At 36.9% G+C, this 16,748-nt stretch overlaps 1 protein-coding gene across 3 annotated transcripts in view; it reads right to left on the reverse strand.

Annotated features, from left to right (window-relative positions):
* Positions 1-16,748, reverse strand: part of ATP8B4 (ATPase phospholipid transporting 8B4 (putative)) — a 272,389-nt gene that overhangs the window by 214,148 nt on the left and 41,493 nt on the right. For all 3 annotated transcript variants that reach the window (XM_078334229.1, XM_054239635.2, XM_017976839.4), the window contains exon 3: positions 9,193-9,251. In XM_078334229.1, the coding sequence (XP_078190355.1) occupies positions 9,193-9,251 (59 nt within the window). The remainder of the gene's footprint in view (positions 1-9,192; positions 9,252-16,748) is intronic.

Here is a 16,748-nt window from a genome sequence, read left to right on the forward strand (position 1 = left end):
AGCACTGAGGAGATGGTGCTAATCCACTCACGAGAACTGCATCCTCATAATCCAGTCACCTTCTACCAGGCCTCACCTCCAACACTGGGGATTATAATTACACATGAGATTTGGTGGCAACACAGATCCAAATCATATCACTTGATAATTGCTAAGACAGTAGATTTTAAGTGTTCCCATCTCCCAAAAAAATGGTAAGTTATGTGAGACAAGGCATATGTTAATTAGCTCAATTTAGCCATCTTGTAATGTACACATATTTCAAAACATCACGTTATGCACCATAAGTATACACAATTTTTATTTGTCACAGAAAAGAAACTACATAGAATGTCAGGTATAAAATGTGACAGTAATCTGGGCACTGGTTTCATAATAGTGGACATGAATTCAAGACTACCTTTTTACATAAATGATTTGATCTTTCAACAACAAAATATAAAAGATGATTGTTATAATCTTTTAGCAATTTGATTCCGAGAACCAGAGCATTTGGTCCAGTAAAGAAGATTACAAAACAAGATAAAAACCACTTTGAGACCGTTGGGGTTCGTGGTTTTTCCGTTAAACTCTCAATTGTTACTGAACTTGCCCAATTTCATCCACACAGTTGATTTATGGATTATTCTCATGAAGTATTTGCCAACAAAGGAAACTGCATTTATAGTTCCTTTTTCACAAATAACTTACTCTTCTATGTCATCTTTTCATTTCTCAATCTTAAATTTATTGCATTATAGCCAAGCTATAATAGAGCAAAATTCTTTCATCAAACACTGCTAATTTTAACTCTTATAATTCCAATTACATATTGCTTGCATACTTTTCAGTTTTGTACCATTGCGGTAAAGAAAGTAGAAGTAAAAATAAATCTGTATTTTTTTACTAAAACTTTACTTCTCAAAGCAGATGGAGTGGGAAGTGGTTTATGAGGATGCTTGAAATTATGTAAAGCCTGGAACAGGTAAATTACAAACACCTCAGAGAACTTAAGTAAATTATTTAATTACCTTAATGTGCCATTTTAGAACATTTAGGAATAGAAATTCAGAGGCTAGGAAAAAAAAGATTAAAACAGGCAAATAAATTAGAGAAACAAGAAGTCAGACAAATGCTTAGCCAAAGAATAACACTATTTAAACAAACCAGATGTCAAAAAGTTTAAAAAATATTTATGCTTTTATATTCTTCAATCCAAAAAGAAAATGAATTTGAGAGATGTCCAAAAATATCTTTTCTTCTACAAGTAAATTATTTATAAAGAAAAAATTAAAACCTCTGCCGTGTCAAACTTAGAATAACATACACAGATATTAACAGCACACAAAACAGAAGCCATTTTCAATGTTTGCTAAAAGCCAGTTACCATGGTGATGCCCCAATACAAAAAAGCAACAACTAACAACGAAAAACCCATAACAAATACAAGTTACTGGTGCTTTCCGTGACTAATTCCAACTTGTCACATTGCTTGTCATCATCTATATTCTTCATCTGGTGCATGAATTGCCCTGGTCATCAGGCCTATAGGTGAGGATCTATGTCATGTGGGCAGTACAACTATGCTGCTCAAGAAGAAAAGATAGAGAAACCCAAATGTCCCATCAGTCTGGGGATGTGTTTCAATATGATGACATCCCTAGAGTCTCCCAAATAAAATATTTGTGGAGTTTTACCCTTCCATGGATTTTAAATACATACCTAAAAAGCCAAAATATGTGAAAGATTGATTTTAAAATGGTTGACCAAATTTCAGTAAGCCTGAAGGGTTTTCTACTGTTTCTCTCCTTTTTATTGCAAGCTAATAATTAAATTAATTCAACCTCACTCCCTCTTTTTATTTATTTTTTTTTTTTTACAGTTTGTGGGGTTTTTTCTGCCCTCTGACTTTCAAGCCTCAACTTTCTTAAAAAATTAAAACTGCTTTCTTGAAGTCCTCCAGTTACTTCCTTCTATTAAAGATGCTTTCCCTTAGTTCTTAACCTCATGGGCACCTACCATTAGACCTGTTCACCATTCCCTCTTTCCTAAGACCATTCCCTCCCTTAACACTTTCCTCCACCATCCTCTCTTCCTTCATCTCCATCCTTCTGTCCTCCACTCCTTAAATTCTCTCCCTCCCACTCTCTAACAAACTGAGTTTCCCCATACCTCACATTCAACACGTTCCATCACTGCTTAACGAGTAGTCCCACTTCTCTCCTAACTTTAAGCATCTCCTTCCAGCTGATATTCTTAAATCTACAGCTCTCACCACATCCAACTTCTGTTCCATATTAACCTGGCCATTTCCATTTGGGTATCTGGCCTATTTTATCTGGAGGGCAAATAAATCCCTTTTCACTTTGTGACTCCCCAGTTCCTGACAGTCAATTACCTCATATTTAAACTCTTTTTTTAAATAGTCTGGTCTCACCTACCCAAGCCATATTTCCTCATGACACACTCTCACTCTCTTAGCCTGTAGTCTAAGGTCCGACTACAGGCTTTTGCTCCTGCCTCTCCTTGCTAACGTTAGTGGTACAAATAAACAAACAAGGCATGAATCATTTCCCATTCCCTCTGGCAAAACTTCCTCAAATATTTTCTTGTACTTTGAGCTCTCCTTTCCCTAGCATTTACAGGCCACATCACAAAATTAGAATTTTGCAGCATCTTTTCATTCTTACCTATTATTAGGTTCATTCTACTGTGCTGGGCTTCTCTTCCTGAGTAGATTAAATTTGCTCCTCAAAGGTGGAATGCAAAAGTTTTATCCCCTTTCTTAATAGTTCCAGTAGCACTCAACACACTGCTAGTCTAAGCAGGCAGGTCCTTGAAAGGTCCTTGTAGCACGTACTTTGGGGTCCACCTAAACATATTTTTCCTATATTGGCTTCTTCATATATTGTTATCCCTTTGAGCTTTATATGCTTTTTTACATTACCTCAAATACTCTTTGGAAAGTAAATAAGGAAAAGGCAACAAACATACATGTTGCTAGGTATAGAGCAGGTATGTTGTGAATATTAATTTTTGAAAATGATTTTTATTTCTATAAAAGAAAAGGGAACAATTAATTGTCTATGCACCCCACACACAGGAACATGAAATTTGCCTGTTAAGTCATTCTTTTCTCAAAGAAACACAGATACATCATTATTATGTGGGCCTAAAGAGGCCCAGTGATCATCTCAGCTCACATACTCAGAATGACGGTGAACCATATTTTTCTACTCTACTCTCAACCACTTAGATTCTGAGTTAAGAGGAAAGAGAAGTTTCCTAACTATGGAAATGTACAGTCTTGTTTTAATGGGTGGGAGGGAAATAAAAGGAGTTCATGTTGCAGCGAGCTTAGTGGTGTGATTGTAGCACTGACTGCTGGGAGTTGGAGGCACTCAACCATATTGTTGCACTGAATGAACACTTTGGAAAATCCAAATGGGCATCGTTTTACCAACCACAAAAATCACCAGAACGGCAATAGATTTCATTCAATAACCATGATATCAACAAGGCATTTTCAGATTCTAGGAATAAATCACACAATTAGAATAATAATTTTTGGGTGGGAGTTTTCTAAGAACGTAAAACTATTGGTTAAACCTTCACCAATTTACATAATCCTATGTACTTCCTAAATGGGATAAATAATTCCCCTCAGGAAAAAAATCCTTTAAAAATTGCCCATCTACCTTTGTGCATTAAATATATTCAGATAGGCCAGGTGTGGTGGCTCATGCCTATAATCCCAGCACTTTGGGAGGCCAAGACAGGCAGATCACGAGGTCAAGAGATCGAGACCATCCTGGCCAACATGGTGAAACCCCATCTCTACTAAAAATACAAAAATTAGCCAGATGTGTTGGCGGATGCCTGTAGTCCCAGCTACTCGGGAGGCTGAGGCAGGAGATCACTTGAACCCAGGAGGTGGAGGTTGTAGTGAGCCAAGATCATACCACTGCACCCCAGCCTGCAACAGAGCGAGACTACGTCTCAAATATATATATTCAGATAAAATTTATTAAGTGTTTCGCTTTACTGAATTTTCTGAGTTTGAGACAGAATAAGTTTCTCATCACTCAAATGAGTTCATCTCCCTTCTCAAATTCTGTTCAAGAGAATTGAATGGGGACAGATCGTGCCTGGGCCTGTGTGAAACAGAGTGAAAGAAAAAGAACCAGTGGGAACCAGTGCTTTCCATCATCATTTTTTTTAAACTTTTAAACAAAATCAGAAAATAGCTATAATTAAACTAACACTTTCTAACATCTTTTGACATTAATACATTTTAATACAATTCAACTGTTTTCACCACTTCTACCATTCACTCTGAAATTCTCTTAACAGAAATGAGTCTGGATGTTTAACTCACTCACAATTTTTTTTTACCATTATCAACATTAACATGTTTTAATACAACTGTTTTCATTACTTCTATTATTCATTCCTATTATTAACCAAGAAAACATTGAACTCCCTTCTAATGAGAATAATAATTCTAGCACTTGGCTCACTCTCCCTCCACTCTTCAATCTCATTTTGTTCTACACATTTTGGCAGTCTAAATCCCTATTGCAATTCTATGTTTTTACCTTCCAGTTCTCACAGTACCATGTCTAATTTACCAATTAATTTGACTTAGAATCATTAAATTTATCTTTTATGTTCTAAACCCTTTATCTCTCAAAAGTGCTTTTGATCACTTTTAAGCTGTGCTATGTCCTGTACTGTGATTTGCAGCTTTAGAGTTTGTTGATAAATGAAGGTTCTCAAACTACTGAAGCATCTTTGGCCAGTCTTCCAGGAAAAAAGTTTGCTTGGCCAGGTTTAATGTTTCTGTAAATCACGCAATTTATCTCAGCTATCTGTAAATTTTTCTCCCAAATTCTTACCTACAAAAGCCCAGGGTAATATTTAAGGCTGTTCTTAGCCTCACATTGTAAAACTGTGTTTCTTTATCTACCTTTGTCTTTAGAGTATATTTACCAGTGGTTACATGAGGGAAGGGGAAGTGATTGGGGTTTGTTTTGTTGTTGTTGTTGTTTGGTTGGTTGTTTTGTTTGTATTTTTTTTTTTTTTTGGTCTGTTTTCCAAGATTGGTCAAAAGAACCACATGACATCACCAAAAAAAACATAGGTTTTAGAATGTGGCCAATCTGCATTAGAATTCCAGTTTTGCTACCTCTTAGTTGCATGACTTAGACAACTTACTAATTGGAGCCCCATCTTTATCTCAGTGGGTTTTGTGGAAGATTGAAATATGTTCAAAGCACCTGGTCCACAGTTGAGTTTAAGCTATATAGATGTAAGCTATCATCTGTGTGACCCTGAGCAAGTAATTTAAGTAAGATCTCTATGGCTTAATGTTTTAATATATTAAAAAAAAGATAATAAGTAAGAAATAACAGTAGTTCATGGACTAGTTATAAGATTAAATATGTTTCATATAGTAGAGTGCTCAAAACCATGCCTTTCATATGGTTAGCCTGACCTGTTTTAAGCTATTATTATCACTATCTTTATTATTACTATCACAATTAAGTAGGTATCCGTCAATGTCCATGCTGAGATTGTAAGAAAAATTCCAAAACTCATCAAATGCTCTGCACAGAGTAGGTAATCAATAACCTTCTCACTGAATGACTGTCATTTCAACATGGCTTATCTGGGAAGGTGGCCTCTACTACCACAATGGTTTACACTGTTAGTCCTCTTGTTTTGGTGCATTGCTTTCTCTACTATTACATCATCTGCATAATTTATCAGCAACTTTTACACCTTTAGTATCACAGATTTGCTCATTTGTTGGCATATTATCTGCCACAAAATGTTTACAAGTTTATATAACTGTTCAATATCTGAAATTTTACATTTATCAATTTATAATTGATAAGTTACAAATTATCAATTTAAAATTGATGTTATAAATTATCAATTTTATAATTTTATTATTACTATTACTGATATGGTTTATCCATTGCTTTATATCTAAAATTTACTATGAGTACTTGCCCACAGCCTTATCAGATTTAAGAGAAAAATCCATATAAAAAGCTTAGCACAGGATCTGGTACACAATAAGTATGTAATAAATTCAGCTAGTCTTATTATCAAATATGTTATATAAATTGTATAATTTAACCCTTTAGTTAATAATCCTATGAGAAAAATTCCCCCATTTCATAGATGAAACAACTGATGCTCAGAGAAATAAGGATATTGAGATCCCGAGGTAACAATGAGAGAGAAAGGATTCAACCTACATTATATCTTATCCTAAAATACTTTTTCCACTACATTTGAGGGAATTTCATTTCTCCTTTCATCTTTTACATAACAGGTTTTGGTTTATCCCCAACTCCTTTTCAGCTTTTTGGTGGAGATATTACTTCTTCAATTATTATGAGCATTCTCCCTGGGATATGTTGAAGCCTCTCCAAATCATTTCCATTTGGAATAATACTCTTTAAGGCTGGGGAAGACCGAGCAAAAGACCCCAGGATGTTGTCTTTCTTAAAAGGATATTCTATTTAGGGCTTTAAAAAATAAAGCTTAAAATCAGATAGGCATAGGTTCAAACGCCAGTTCTACTTAGACTCGCTCATAGGGCTGTTGTATTTTATCTACTTTGCTCCTTACAGTAACTCTATGAAAAAGGTACTTTGATTATCCCCAACATATAGCAGAATAGACTGGGGCTGAGAGAGGCTCCACAGATCACTGCAAGGTCAGTCATCTTTTTGGGTGTTCCAGAATCAAGGAAACATCAGCCAGGTGTAGTGGGAGGTCCTGTGCTCCTTCTAGGAGCATGGCAGCTGTTCATTCCCTCTGAGACACAATGGAAGTCCTTTGATCTGGGATATCTGCGCCCCTCTCTGCTCTGTAGCTTTTCTTTCTCAACTTTTGCTGTCATTCTTGGTTTTGTCAACCCATAGATTTTGTTCTTATCTTGGTATGTTTTAACTCAGAGATGGAGCTGCCTTGTTCAATCTCCTGTGGCCACAGGATACTCTTCTACTGCCTTGTCATTATTAGGAAACCCGACAGAAAAGAGCCACAGCCGAACACATGTGCTTTTGTTCAGTATCATGAAAGCTCAAAAGAAAATTTTCTCTATATCATTAGCATATTATGACTTTTAAAGGAAAGAAAGATCTGAAGCAATCATGGCAAACTGTTAACATCTATTCATTATGGGTGGTAGGCACATGGTATGTTGTTATCCCCCATACTTCTCTGTCAGTCTGCAATATTCCATTAATTAAGCAAAAATAATTGTAAATTGAAAAGAGCATACCATTTATAAAGCACAAACAAAATAAGGCTTTTCTTATAGGGTTATTACTCACAGAAGGAAAATACTTGTTATACACTGGAAAGCAAGTAAATGCAGCCAAGTACTTAAATGCATAATTACCCCATAGCAGATCAGTTATTGCTGGGGTTTTCTCTCAAGATCTTAAATATACATGTATCTAGTTCTCTGATTTGGGACTTGATGATCAAGGTTTTCAGAGGTCATTCTATACAGTTAAAGGACTGGCTATAGGATGGATGGAAAGGCATGGGGCCATGTCTGGTGTTTACCAGGAGGGCTGAATGACCATATGTCAGGAGGCCATAAAGAGTGACATTCGTCACCTTAGGGAATTATAGCTCCTCCCTTCCCCAGGCTAAGAAGCATGTTTATCAGCCTCCTGAGAGGTATTTCTTGTCTTGAGTGGCTTACTTTAACCAAGCTTACAAGACTGATAAATAAAATCAGAGTGTCAGTATATTGTTCTACAATGAGAAATCTGTCATAGAGATGGCATACTGAGGCCGGGTGCGGTGGTTCACACCTATAATCCCAGCACTTTGGGAGGCCAAGGCGGGTGGATCACGAGGCCAAGAGATTGAGACCATCCTGGTCAACAAGGTGAAACACCGTCTCTACTAAAAATACAAAAAACTAGCTGGGCATGGTGGTGCATGCCTGTAGTCCCAGCCACTCAGGAGGCTGAGGCAGGAGAATTGCTTGAACCCTGGAGGTGGAGGTTGCGGTGAGCCGAGATCGCGCCATTGCACTCCAGCCTGGGTAACAAGAGCAAAACTCCATCTCAAAAAAAAAAAAAAAAAAAAAAAGAGATGGCATACTGAATTCCTATACAGAAACCTACATTGAAAATCAAATTATAATCACAAGTTTGCATGACTAGCTCAGCATGAGAAAAAAGAAACTGTTAGCTACCTCTCCTAAATATCAAGCTATAATATAATAGCCCAAAGCATTCATCTCCATATGGGAAAGATCTGCCAATAGGAACAAAACACAAAAAACTCCATGGACCAAAATTCTCCTATAGCTAATGCCTAATGGACACTGCCAAATTTTGTCCCTGAGACTCTCATATTTCTATGCTTTAATAGCCATCACACCCTTCTTTGAATTGAGACTTTATTTCATTAAATGTGCTGGTAAACTCAATCACATAACAGGTCTTATAGGCCACATGTCACCTACAGAAACAACTCCACCAATTGTCTATTTTAGAGCTTATGAAAGATTCTAGGTAGTAACTTAGATTGAGTCACAGAAGAATATAATCTTTACAAAAGCCCATGATGTCATTCATGAAGTTGTTTACCAATGTAGCCTAAGATAATTCCAGTCACTTAGTAGACATTCAATAAATATTCCTTACATCAATGAAGAAAGTCTTCACTTAAAACAAATTGTTCAGTACAAGCTTAAAGCCCACACATGTAATCATTCTGTAAATACAATCATTCAGGACCTGGGACCCTTAACCTATGTATATTCTTCCACATTCAGCTTGAGTTGCTTAGAGAAAACCCCTCAAATGCCATTTATCAACCACTAGCTAACGTCACTACATCCATCACCAAGTACTACAAAAAAGGTTCATTTTCATATTATTCCCATGTATACTACTAACCAAAATGATCTAAACATCAATTTTTGACAAAGAAGAGATTTTATCGTCTTCCCATGACAATAAGCATACCAACTACTCTTTGTGGGAGAGAAGTAAGTTTGTAAACATCGCTAAAATCTGTATTTATGGAAACATATGGCACCTTGCTATTAAAATGGGCCAACACAGAAAGTTTTTGATGAAATCAGAAAGTTCTAGAAGACATGCATTCCACTGTCCTTAGGTAAGACCTACCCCAGTATGTACATATTATGTGTGTTTTACTCACCGCATACTGGAACTTTTCATTATATTCATGGTCATTGGCTTTCACTATCCGTTCCACTTCTAAAGAGAGAGCAATCAGGTATGAAATTAAATTGTAGGCCCATAGAAACATATAACTCATTAAAACAACATCACTTAGGTTGCTTTGTTAACAAGGTTGCAAGAATTCTTTCCTTTCAAATTTGAAGGGCATTGGCTCTTTCCAGTGTACATGTTGGAACATGTGTTGGAAAGTCTCAAAATGGAAAGCTACAATGTTTCTCACTGTCCTTCTAATGCCAACCATAAAGCAAAACATTATGTCTCTCCAATTTCTATGTCCCTTTAGCTCTGCAAAGACCGCTTCTCTTAACTTCAAGTGGTTCCTAAGAAAAGAAGCTGACAAAGTCAAATGCATCCTGGAAAAGAATGTTTTGTGGAGTTTGTTGCTACAAAGTCCCAAAATATAACATAGCCAAATAAAACCATACAGAAGTGGCCAGAGAGGTCGCTGACCTTTGGTCATAGAACCCAAGGTGATTATTTATAAGCAGCCCAGGCATATTAAGAGGAATGACACATAATCAGGAGTCTAAGACCTGCCCTTAGCTGGAAGTGACCAAAGAATAAAATATCTTCTGGAAGCAAATGCAAACACTAGTACAAATAACAATATAAGAAGGACAATAAACCCAAAGATTATGACAGTGTAGACTAAAAATTTGCAGAAGGCAAGAAAAGACAGTGACCCAGAAACAGCAGCAGAACCATGTTTTGTAGTAAGAGTAGTGAGCTCTTGTTCCATGTTTACTGAAGAGTTACTTCCAGAGTTGACCAAAGGTTTAGGGTAGAATGATGAAAACTGTGGGAAAAGAGTCAGCAAGGTAAGCACCAGCTGTGAATGCTGGACTCTCAGGGCAAGTGACTTGACCATCTCATCATTAGATTCCCTTAATCCCACAGTTCTCCAACTGGGTAGATGACAGGTGGTAAAAGGTACAGGGATTGCAGTAAGAGTCTGAGTTTAGAGAAGGCACTTACAAAAAGAGAGATAAAAGAGACTGGATGGTGGAAAGTAACTTGGAGACACATGTTGGGGATGGAGGAGAGAAGAGCAAAAGGAAAGTGTAAGAGCTAGAAGCAGAAGGGAGATGAGGAAAATGAGAGATGAAGAGGGAGAGAAGGAAGGAAGGAAGGAAGGAATATATTTTAGCAGCCACTCCTTGCATGCTAGGTACCATGAATTGTAAGAACAAATTTTTTCCAAAAGTCCAAGCAGAATCTGTCTTTGCAGCCCTGGTGGTTCAACTCCCAAGACTGAAGGTCACTTCTAAGGACTGCTCCTGACAAATGACATCCTGTCTTCAGTTATGATGGTTTCTACCATTTGTAGAGTGTTTTGTCTGTCCAGTAATGATCTGCATGGTGTCCTTCTTGCCTCTCTAATAAAGCCAGTTCCCTGGGATGGTTCCTGTTTTCTAGTCCAGCTCAACAAATTGCTGATAAAAACAACTAATTGCTCCTAATCTATAACTTTGAAATCCAGAACCCACCAGGAAGCAATCTGTCAACCAACCACTCACCTGAAGGAAACACCTCAAACCCTGACCTAAAAGCACCATCGTCTCTTTCTTGCTCATACCCCAACAAAGAATTAAAACATCAAATCTCAGCCTGGCACGTGGGCTAACACCGGTAATTTCAGCACTTCGGGAGGCCGAGGTGGGCAGATCACAAGGTCAGGAGTTCAAGACCAGCCTGGTCAAACCCCATCTATACCAAAAAATAAAAATAAATAAAAAACAGCCGGGCATGGTGGTGGGTGCCTGTAATCCCAACTACTCAGGAGGCTGAGGCAGGAGAGAAGCTTGAACCTGGGAGGTGGAGGTTGCAGTGAGCTGAGATTGTGCCATTGCACTCCAGCCCGGGTGACAAGAGCAAGACTCTGTCTCAAAAAATAAAATAAAATGAAATAAAATAAAACATCCAAGCCCAAAGTGGTACTTTGAAGGGTGAGGAAATCTAAATGCTTAAAAAACTAGATTATTTATTTATATACCACCACCATAACCCAGAAGTAGTAAAATTGCTGAAAGGAAAGCAAAAAATATTATTGGGAGGGTAGGAGTGAGGGCTCTTTCTGCAAGGCAAACTGTTAACCTGGACCACAGGCATGCTGCATGTAATTTGAAGATTAAAGCAGCAAAACAAAAGTCAGATATATTCATTGGCTTGAGCTTAGTTTGTGCACTTTCAGTATGAAGCACATCCAAGAGTGCAATTCTATAGTTCTGTACCTAATTTTACCCACTCCAAACACAGAATTTTGACTCTGTAAGCCACATAGAAACCATCATGTCCAGCATCTCCATGAACACTCTGAAAGGATAGGGACTAGCCTGCTCCCAAAGCAGCCAAGTAATTTCTGGTAGGTCAGTTTGGATCCCCTTTCAGGAATCCAAATTGCTCTTGTCCCACAAAACCTAATTAGAGCCAGGACGCCCACTTTTTTGCTTCTAAATCCTTCTTATTAAGTCTTAATCTTTGCTTCTGTGCTTCTAATAATTATCATCTTTCTGAACCAAGTCTTCTTGGATTAATTCTGGCAGAAAATTTAGCATCCATTCGTTAAGTTCCGCAAAATACTGGACTTGGTTCTAAGATAGTTTTCTGTCTTTAACCTGGCCATGCTACACCTAAATTATCTTAGCAGGAATTGACTTTCTTCTGTGTGCTACCACAGTGTATAAGTGAACAGAAATAACTTTTGGCAATAAGTCACGTCCTGCAAAAAAGAGGAATTCAAAAACAAATTCCCCATAACTATAACTATTCCCATTGAGAATGGCTCAGAGGTTCAATGACCCAATGCCTGATATTTGATAGACATCATGGGATCCTTCCATATGTAAGAGTAATGAAAGGAAACTAGTCACCAAGGGGTTGATGACATACCAGTGTAAGCTCACACCTGCACAATTATCACTGAATTTCTCCAGCTCCAAAAGGGAGTAAGGCAACATATAATGATGTATAAAATACAGTGAGTGAGCATGTTTAAAGTGGACTAAAAGAGCTAAAAGAGCTTCTGGTTTAAGATGTCAAGTTAAGTATGTCTTTTTTCTCCCTTCTTTCTCAGCTCCCACTGAAATGACACAATACATTTTTTGAAGAATAAAAACAAACAGTGCTGGAAAACAAGAGTAGTGGATAGCAGAGGTTCATAAATTTTGAAGAAAGCCTAGAGAATAAAATAGAAGGCAGATGAGATAATTCTGACTGGGAGAAAAAATATAGGAACAACTCTAGCCAAAAGAATTAGAAGAGTGATCTTCCCAATAGAGCCCAGAGCAGCTCTAAATCCAGCGTCAGTAAATATGAAGATTGAGAATATGTTACAGACAGGGTGACAGGCCCAGGTGATGCCTATTATCTTGGCAAAATAATCAATAGGTTCCCCTTTCATTCTCAAAAGTGTCTCTATTTGATGATAAATAAATTACCACTCAGAGTAATTAAAAAATAACTGAACCAGTTGGGATCTCCCATACCACCTTCTTTGCCCACAAAGAGAGTAGGCAACACATCAGGGGAGGAAACCAAGGGTGGGTATTCAGGCCTGAGAGGGAAGAGCTTTGCCTCCCCTATAATAGCTATGGCCCACTTGGCCTCTCGGAAAGCCTGCCTGACTGAGGCCATTGTGGGATTTGCCAGACTGCCTGACTAACCCACAGAAAAGCCTCTGTCAGCAGGCTGTTCCCTCCTGCTCAAAGGAGAGACCTGGCAGAGAAAAAGACCCTGACAATGGCACTAATCTATCTAGTCCTTTATTTGTAAATACAAACCAGTAATAGTAAGTCACCAGACAGCTGAGAAAAACCAAGAACACAAAAATGCGGGATCCAACAAGAAGAAAGAATCCTGAAAACAGGTAAAGAAGGGGGATTGGTGTTTCTTTTTAATTCTCATTAGTGCCTTAAAGATATATATACATAGATATGTAGGTTGTTTTAGAGATTTTTTTTTTATATTGTGCCACTGCATACCACTCTGTCACCCACGCTGGTATGCAGTGGCACAATTGTAGCTCGCTGCAGTCTCAAACTCCTGGGTTCAAACAGTCATCTCATCACAACCTCTTGAATAGCGGGGACTATAAGCATGAGCCACCAAACCCAACACCTCAGGATATTTAAAAAGACATGGCATCCATGAAACAAAAACAAGCTAATTTAAACAAAGAAAACAGAGAACAAGAAAAGATTCCTAGAAATTAAAAATATTTACTGGACACACTAGAGAGTAGAGTAGACAAGAAGGCAGATCAGATTAGATGAATCTCATAAAATCTATATCAAAATGACAAAGAGAGGGAAATGTGAAGAGAAAACTTAGGATAAGCAAACACAGACAATGAATAGAAGAAAATAATCAAGTAAAGAGAAGAAAGGTGCCCTGCACTAGAGTAAGACATAACTCTTCAAAGTGAAGGGCCACCAAGTACCAATTGGAATGAATGAAATGAACTCACAAACTTTCATAAAATTTTGAGCTCTAAGGACAAGGAGAAAATCCCAAAAACTTCCAAAAGAAAAGGAATGGTTAGCCTGAAACACAAGAATCAGACCAACATGACATTTCTCACTAGCAATAAGGATGCTAGGAGACATTGCAGTGAATCCTTTCAGTTTTAAAGAAAAGTATTTTGAAACTTGGAATTCTATATACCCAGCCAAATACTCAATTAAGTGTAAAGGAGAAATAAAGACATCTCTGCAAAAGTATTTACAGACAAGACCATTTATAAAACAGCTACTCAAGAATGTACAACAGTAAGACCTACTATTTGACAGCACAACAGGGTGACTATAGTCAATATTAATTTAATTATATGTTTTAAAATAACTAAACGTATAATTGGATTGTTGCCAACACAAAGGAAAATGCTTGAGGGAATGAATACCCCATTTTACATAATGTGATCACTATATACTGCATGCCTGTATCAAAACATCTCATGTATAATCCATATACACACCTACTGTGTACTCATGAAAATTAAAATAAAACATGTTACAAAAAAGAATGTACAATAGGAAAAATACTCATTTAAATGTTTAAAGTACAGTATGGTAGAAGAAGATATAGAAGCAAGAGTGATAATCAACGAGAGTCAAGAATGATAATAAAAATGGCTAATCCAGTGACCCACACACCTGATCCAGGTGTGCCACAAATGCTACAGAATAAAGGAATGCCTGTATATTGCCCTTGATTTTACAAAGTCTGTGAGGTAATAAAGTCAATTTATTAGTAAAAGTATAATTATTCATAACTCTGGTAGGTAATAAATCAATTTCTCAGGAAAAGTACAATTATTGGTTATTCTTGCCTCAGACATTAATTTCCCTAAGAAATACTGATAACGAAGTCATTTTTTGATATAAAGAACATAAAATAAGTTTCTTAGAACTGTGTTTTGTAACAAACCTCAGACTGTGTTATAAAACTGTGTTTTATAACAAACCCAAAACACAATTCAGAGGGGCCTGTCATGGGGTCTCTGTACTCATTCTCTGCTGACTTGATTACATCCAGGAATATATTTTGGGATATTTGAATGAATACATAAGCTATAAGTGCACTGAGTAATCATTCTTATTTCTATCAACTTCATCGTACTAAATACTATGTGACTATGAGCTTGAGACTGAATTTCCTAGAACATACCTGAAGAGCTGCTACAGTGTATTGCTGGCTGAGTACAAGACCCATAAGACAATAAAGTTGGTAATAGTATTTGCATCATTTTTTGACCCCTGAGGAGCCTAACAAAGACATGTGCCTGGATAGGAAGGAAGTCATCCTTTGTCATTCTAGTGATCCAAGATAACAGCCATCAGCAGAGGCAGAATTCTCTTAGACATTTGTTTTGAATCTGTTCCAGAATATAGAAAAATAGATAAGGAAGCCTTCAAAGTGCTACTCCATATAGGATGATGAAAATAGCCTTAAATCCCCCCAAATCATAAAATCCAATATAATTTGATGCCTTCCTCAACTAAATAGGATAGCAATGAAGCACTCATAGAATGCTAATCATTGAGCCATGTACTTCCAGTTACATTCCCCAAGATAATATATGAGAATACCTCATTTATTTTAGGAAGTAATCATTTATAAATCAGTTAAATATTAAGAAACATTTACCAAAAAGAATAACCAAATTTCAGAATAATTAATCTGTAGCTCAACACTTCCCTGCAAAAAAAGAATTATCTCATAAGGCTGATGGTTTATTGGAGTCACTCCTGGTTCACATTAAAAATAAAACTATATCCACTTATGCTTTTCTTTCCATTTGGAAAGGAGAGATACAGACAGAACATCCAAAAGTGTAATCAGATCACTAAGAAACAAGTTTAAAAGATGAGAGGGACATAATACTACCTTGATATAATTTTTTTTTTTTTTTTAGTAAGTAGAGACAGCATCTCACCAGTTTCCCAGACTGGTGTCAAACTCCTGGCCTTAAACAATCCTCCTACCTTGGCCTCCCAAAGTGCTGGAATTACAGGCGTGAACTACCATGTCTGGCCCCCTGCTAGAAATGTTTAACTTCAATTAAGGTGTTGTTCTTAATAGGAAGATTTTTAGGACCCATAAAATGACAGTTTGATGAAAGAGTCCTCATAAAAGAAAAAAGATGCTTGGACCTTGAGGCAACAAAGCCAATGATCATTCTGTAACTATACAAGAACATTTTAACTCATACCTCTCCTTACTTATGATTTCTCAGTAAAATAATGCCACTTCATGTTATAACCATTTCATGAGGAAATGGATGGAAAATACATTGTAAACAGAAAAATACCAGAAAATTCCTTTTTTAAGAAAAGGGAAAAATAACAAATAGGAAAAAAAAAAAAAAGAAAGAAATAACTCAAGCTTGAATTGTCAGTCTTAAAGTTGCTAATATGATTATTTCAAAAGAGGATCTTGAAGTAATTTTTTAAACATTTTCAAAGAAAATTGGCAAATGCCTATTGATTCTACTCCAGATCCTCAAAGGCCACACCCAACTCCTAATGTGAGCTCTTCTCCATCATAATATAATAAATTATACATTATCCACCTTCCACTTCCAGTAGGCAAAAGAAAACAGGTCATTTACAACCCTTTCCTAAAAATCAGTTTGTGAATAATTCATAACACCTTAATATTTAGGTAGAGAACGCATGAACTCTGCTAATAAGACCAAGAGTAAAGGGAAGAGTTAGCAAGTTTCCACTAGACCCATGAGTGATCACAGCAAGTATGAATCCCTAATTAACAAATACAACAGTCTTTCTTCAATTAACTCCAGAGTATTTTGTCCTTCACCAAATGTGGTTTAGAAAACAGCCTCAGGCACTTGGCTATGGACCCTCAAAATCATGAAATGATGAAGCACCATGGAGCATTTGGGGTCCCTATACAAAACTCAGTGATACAGACTGATATTTCCTGAGCAAGACTGGTAACTGATCCAAAAGCTGAACAATGTATCCAAACATGAAATATCACTTGGGGTTTAGG

This window comes from Callithrix jacchus, chromosome 8 (genome assembly GCF_049354715.1).
Source record: "Callithrix jacchus isolate 240 chromosome 8, calJac240_pri, whole genome shotgun sequence".
NCBI lineage: Eukaryota > Metazoa > Chordata > Mammalia > Primates > Cebidae > Callithrix > Callithrix jacchus.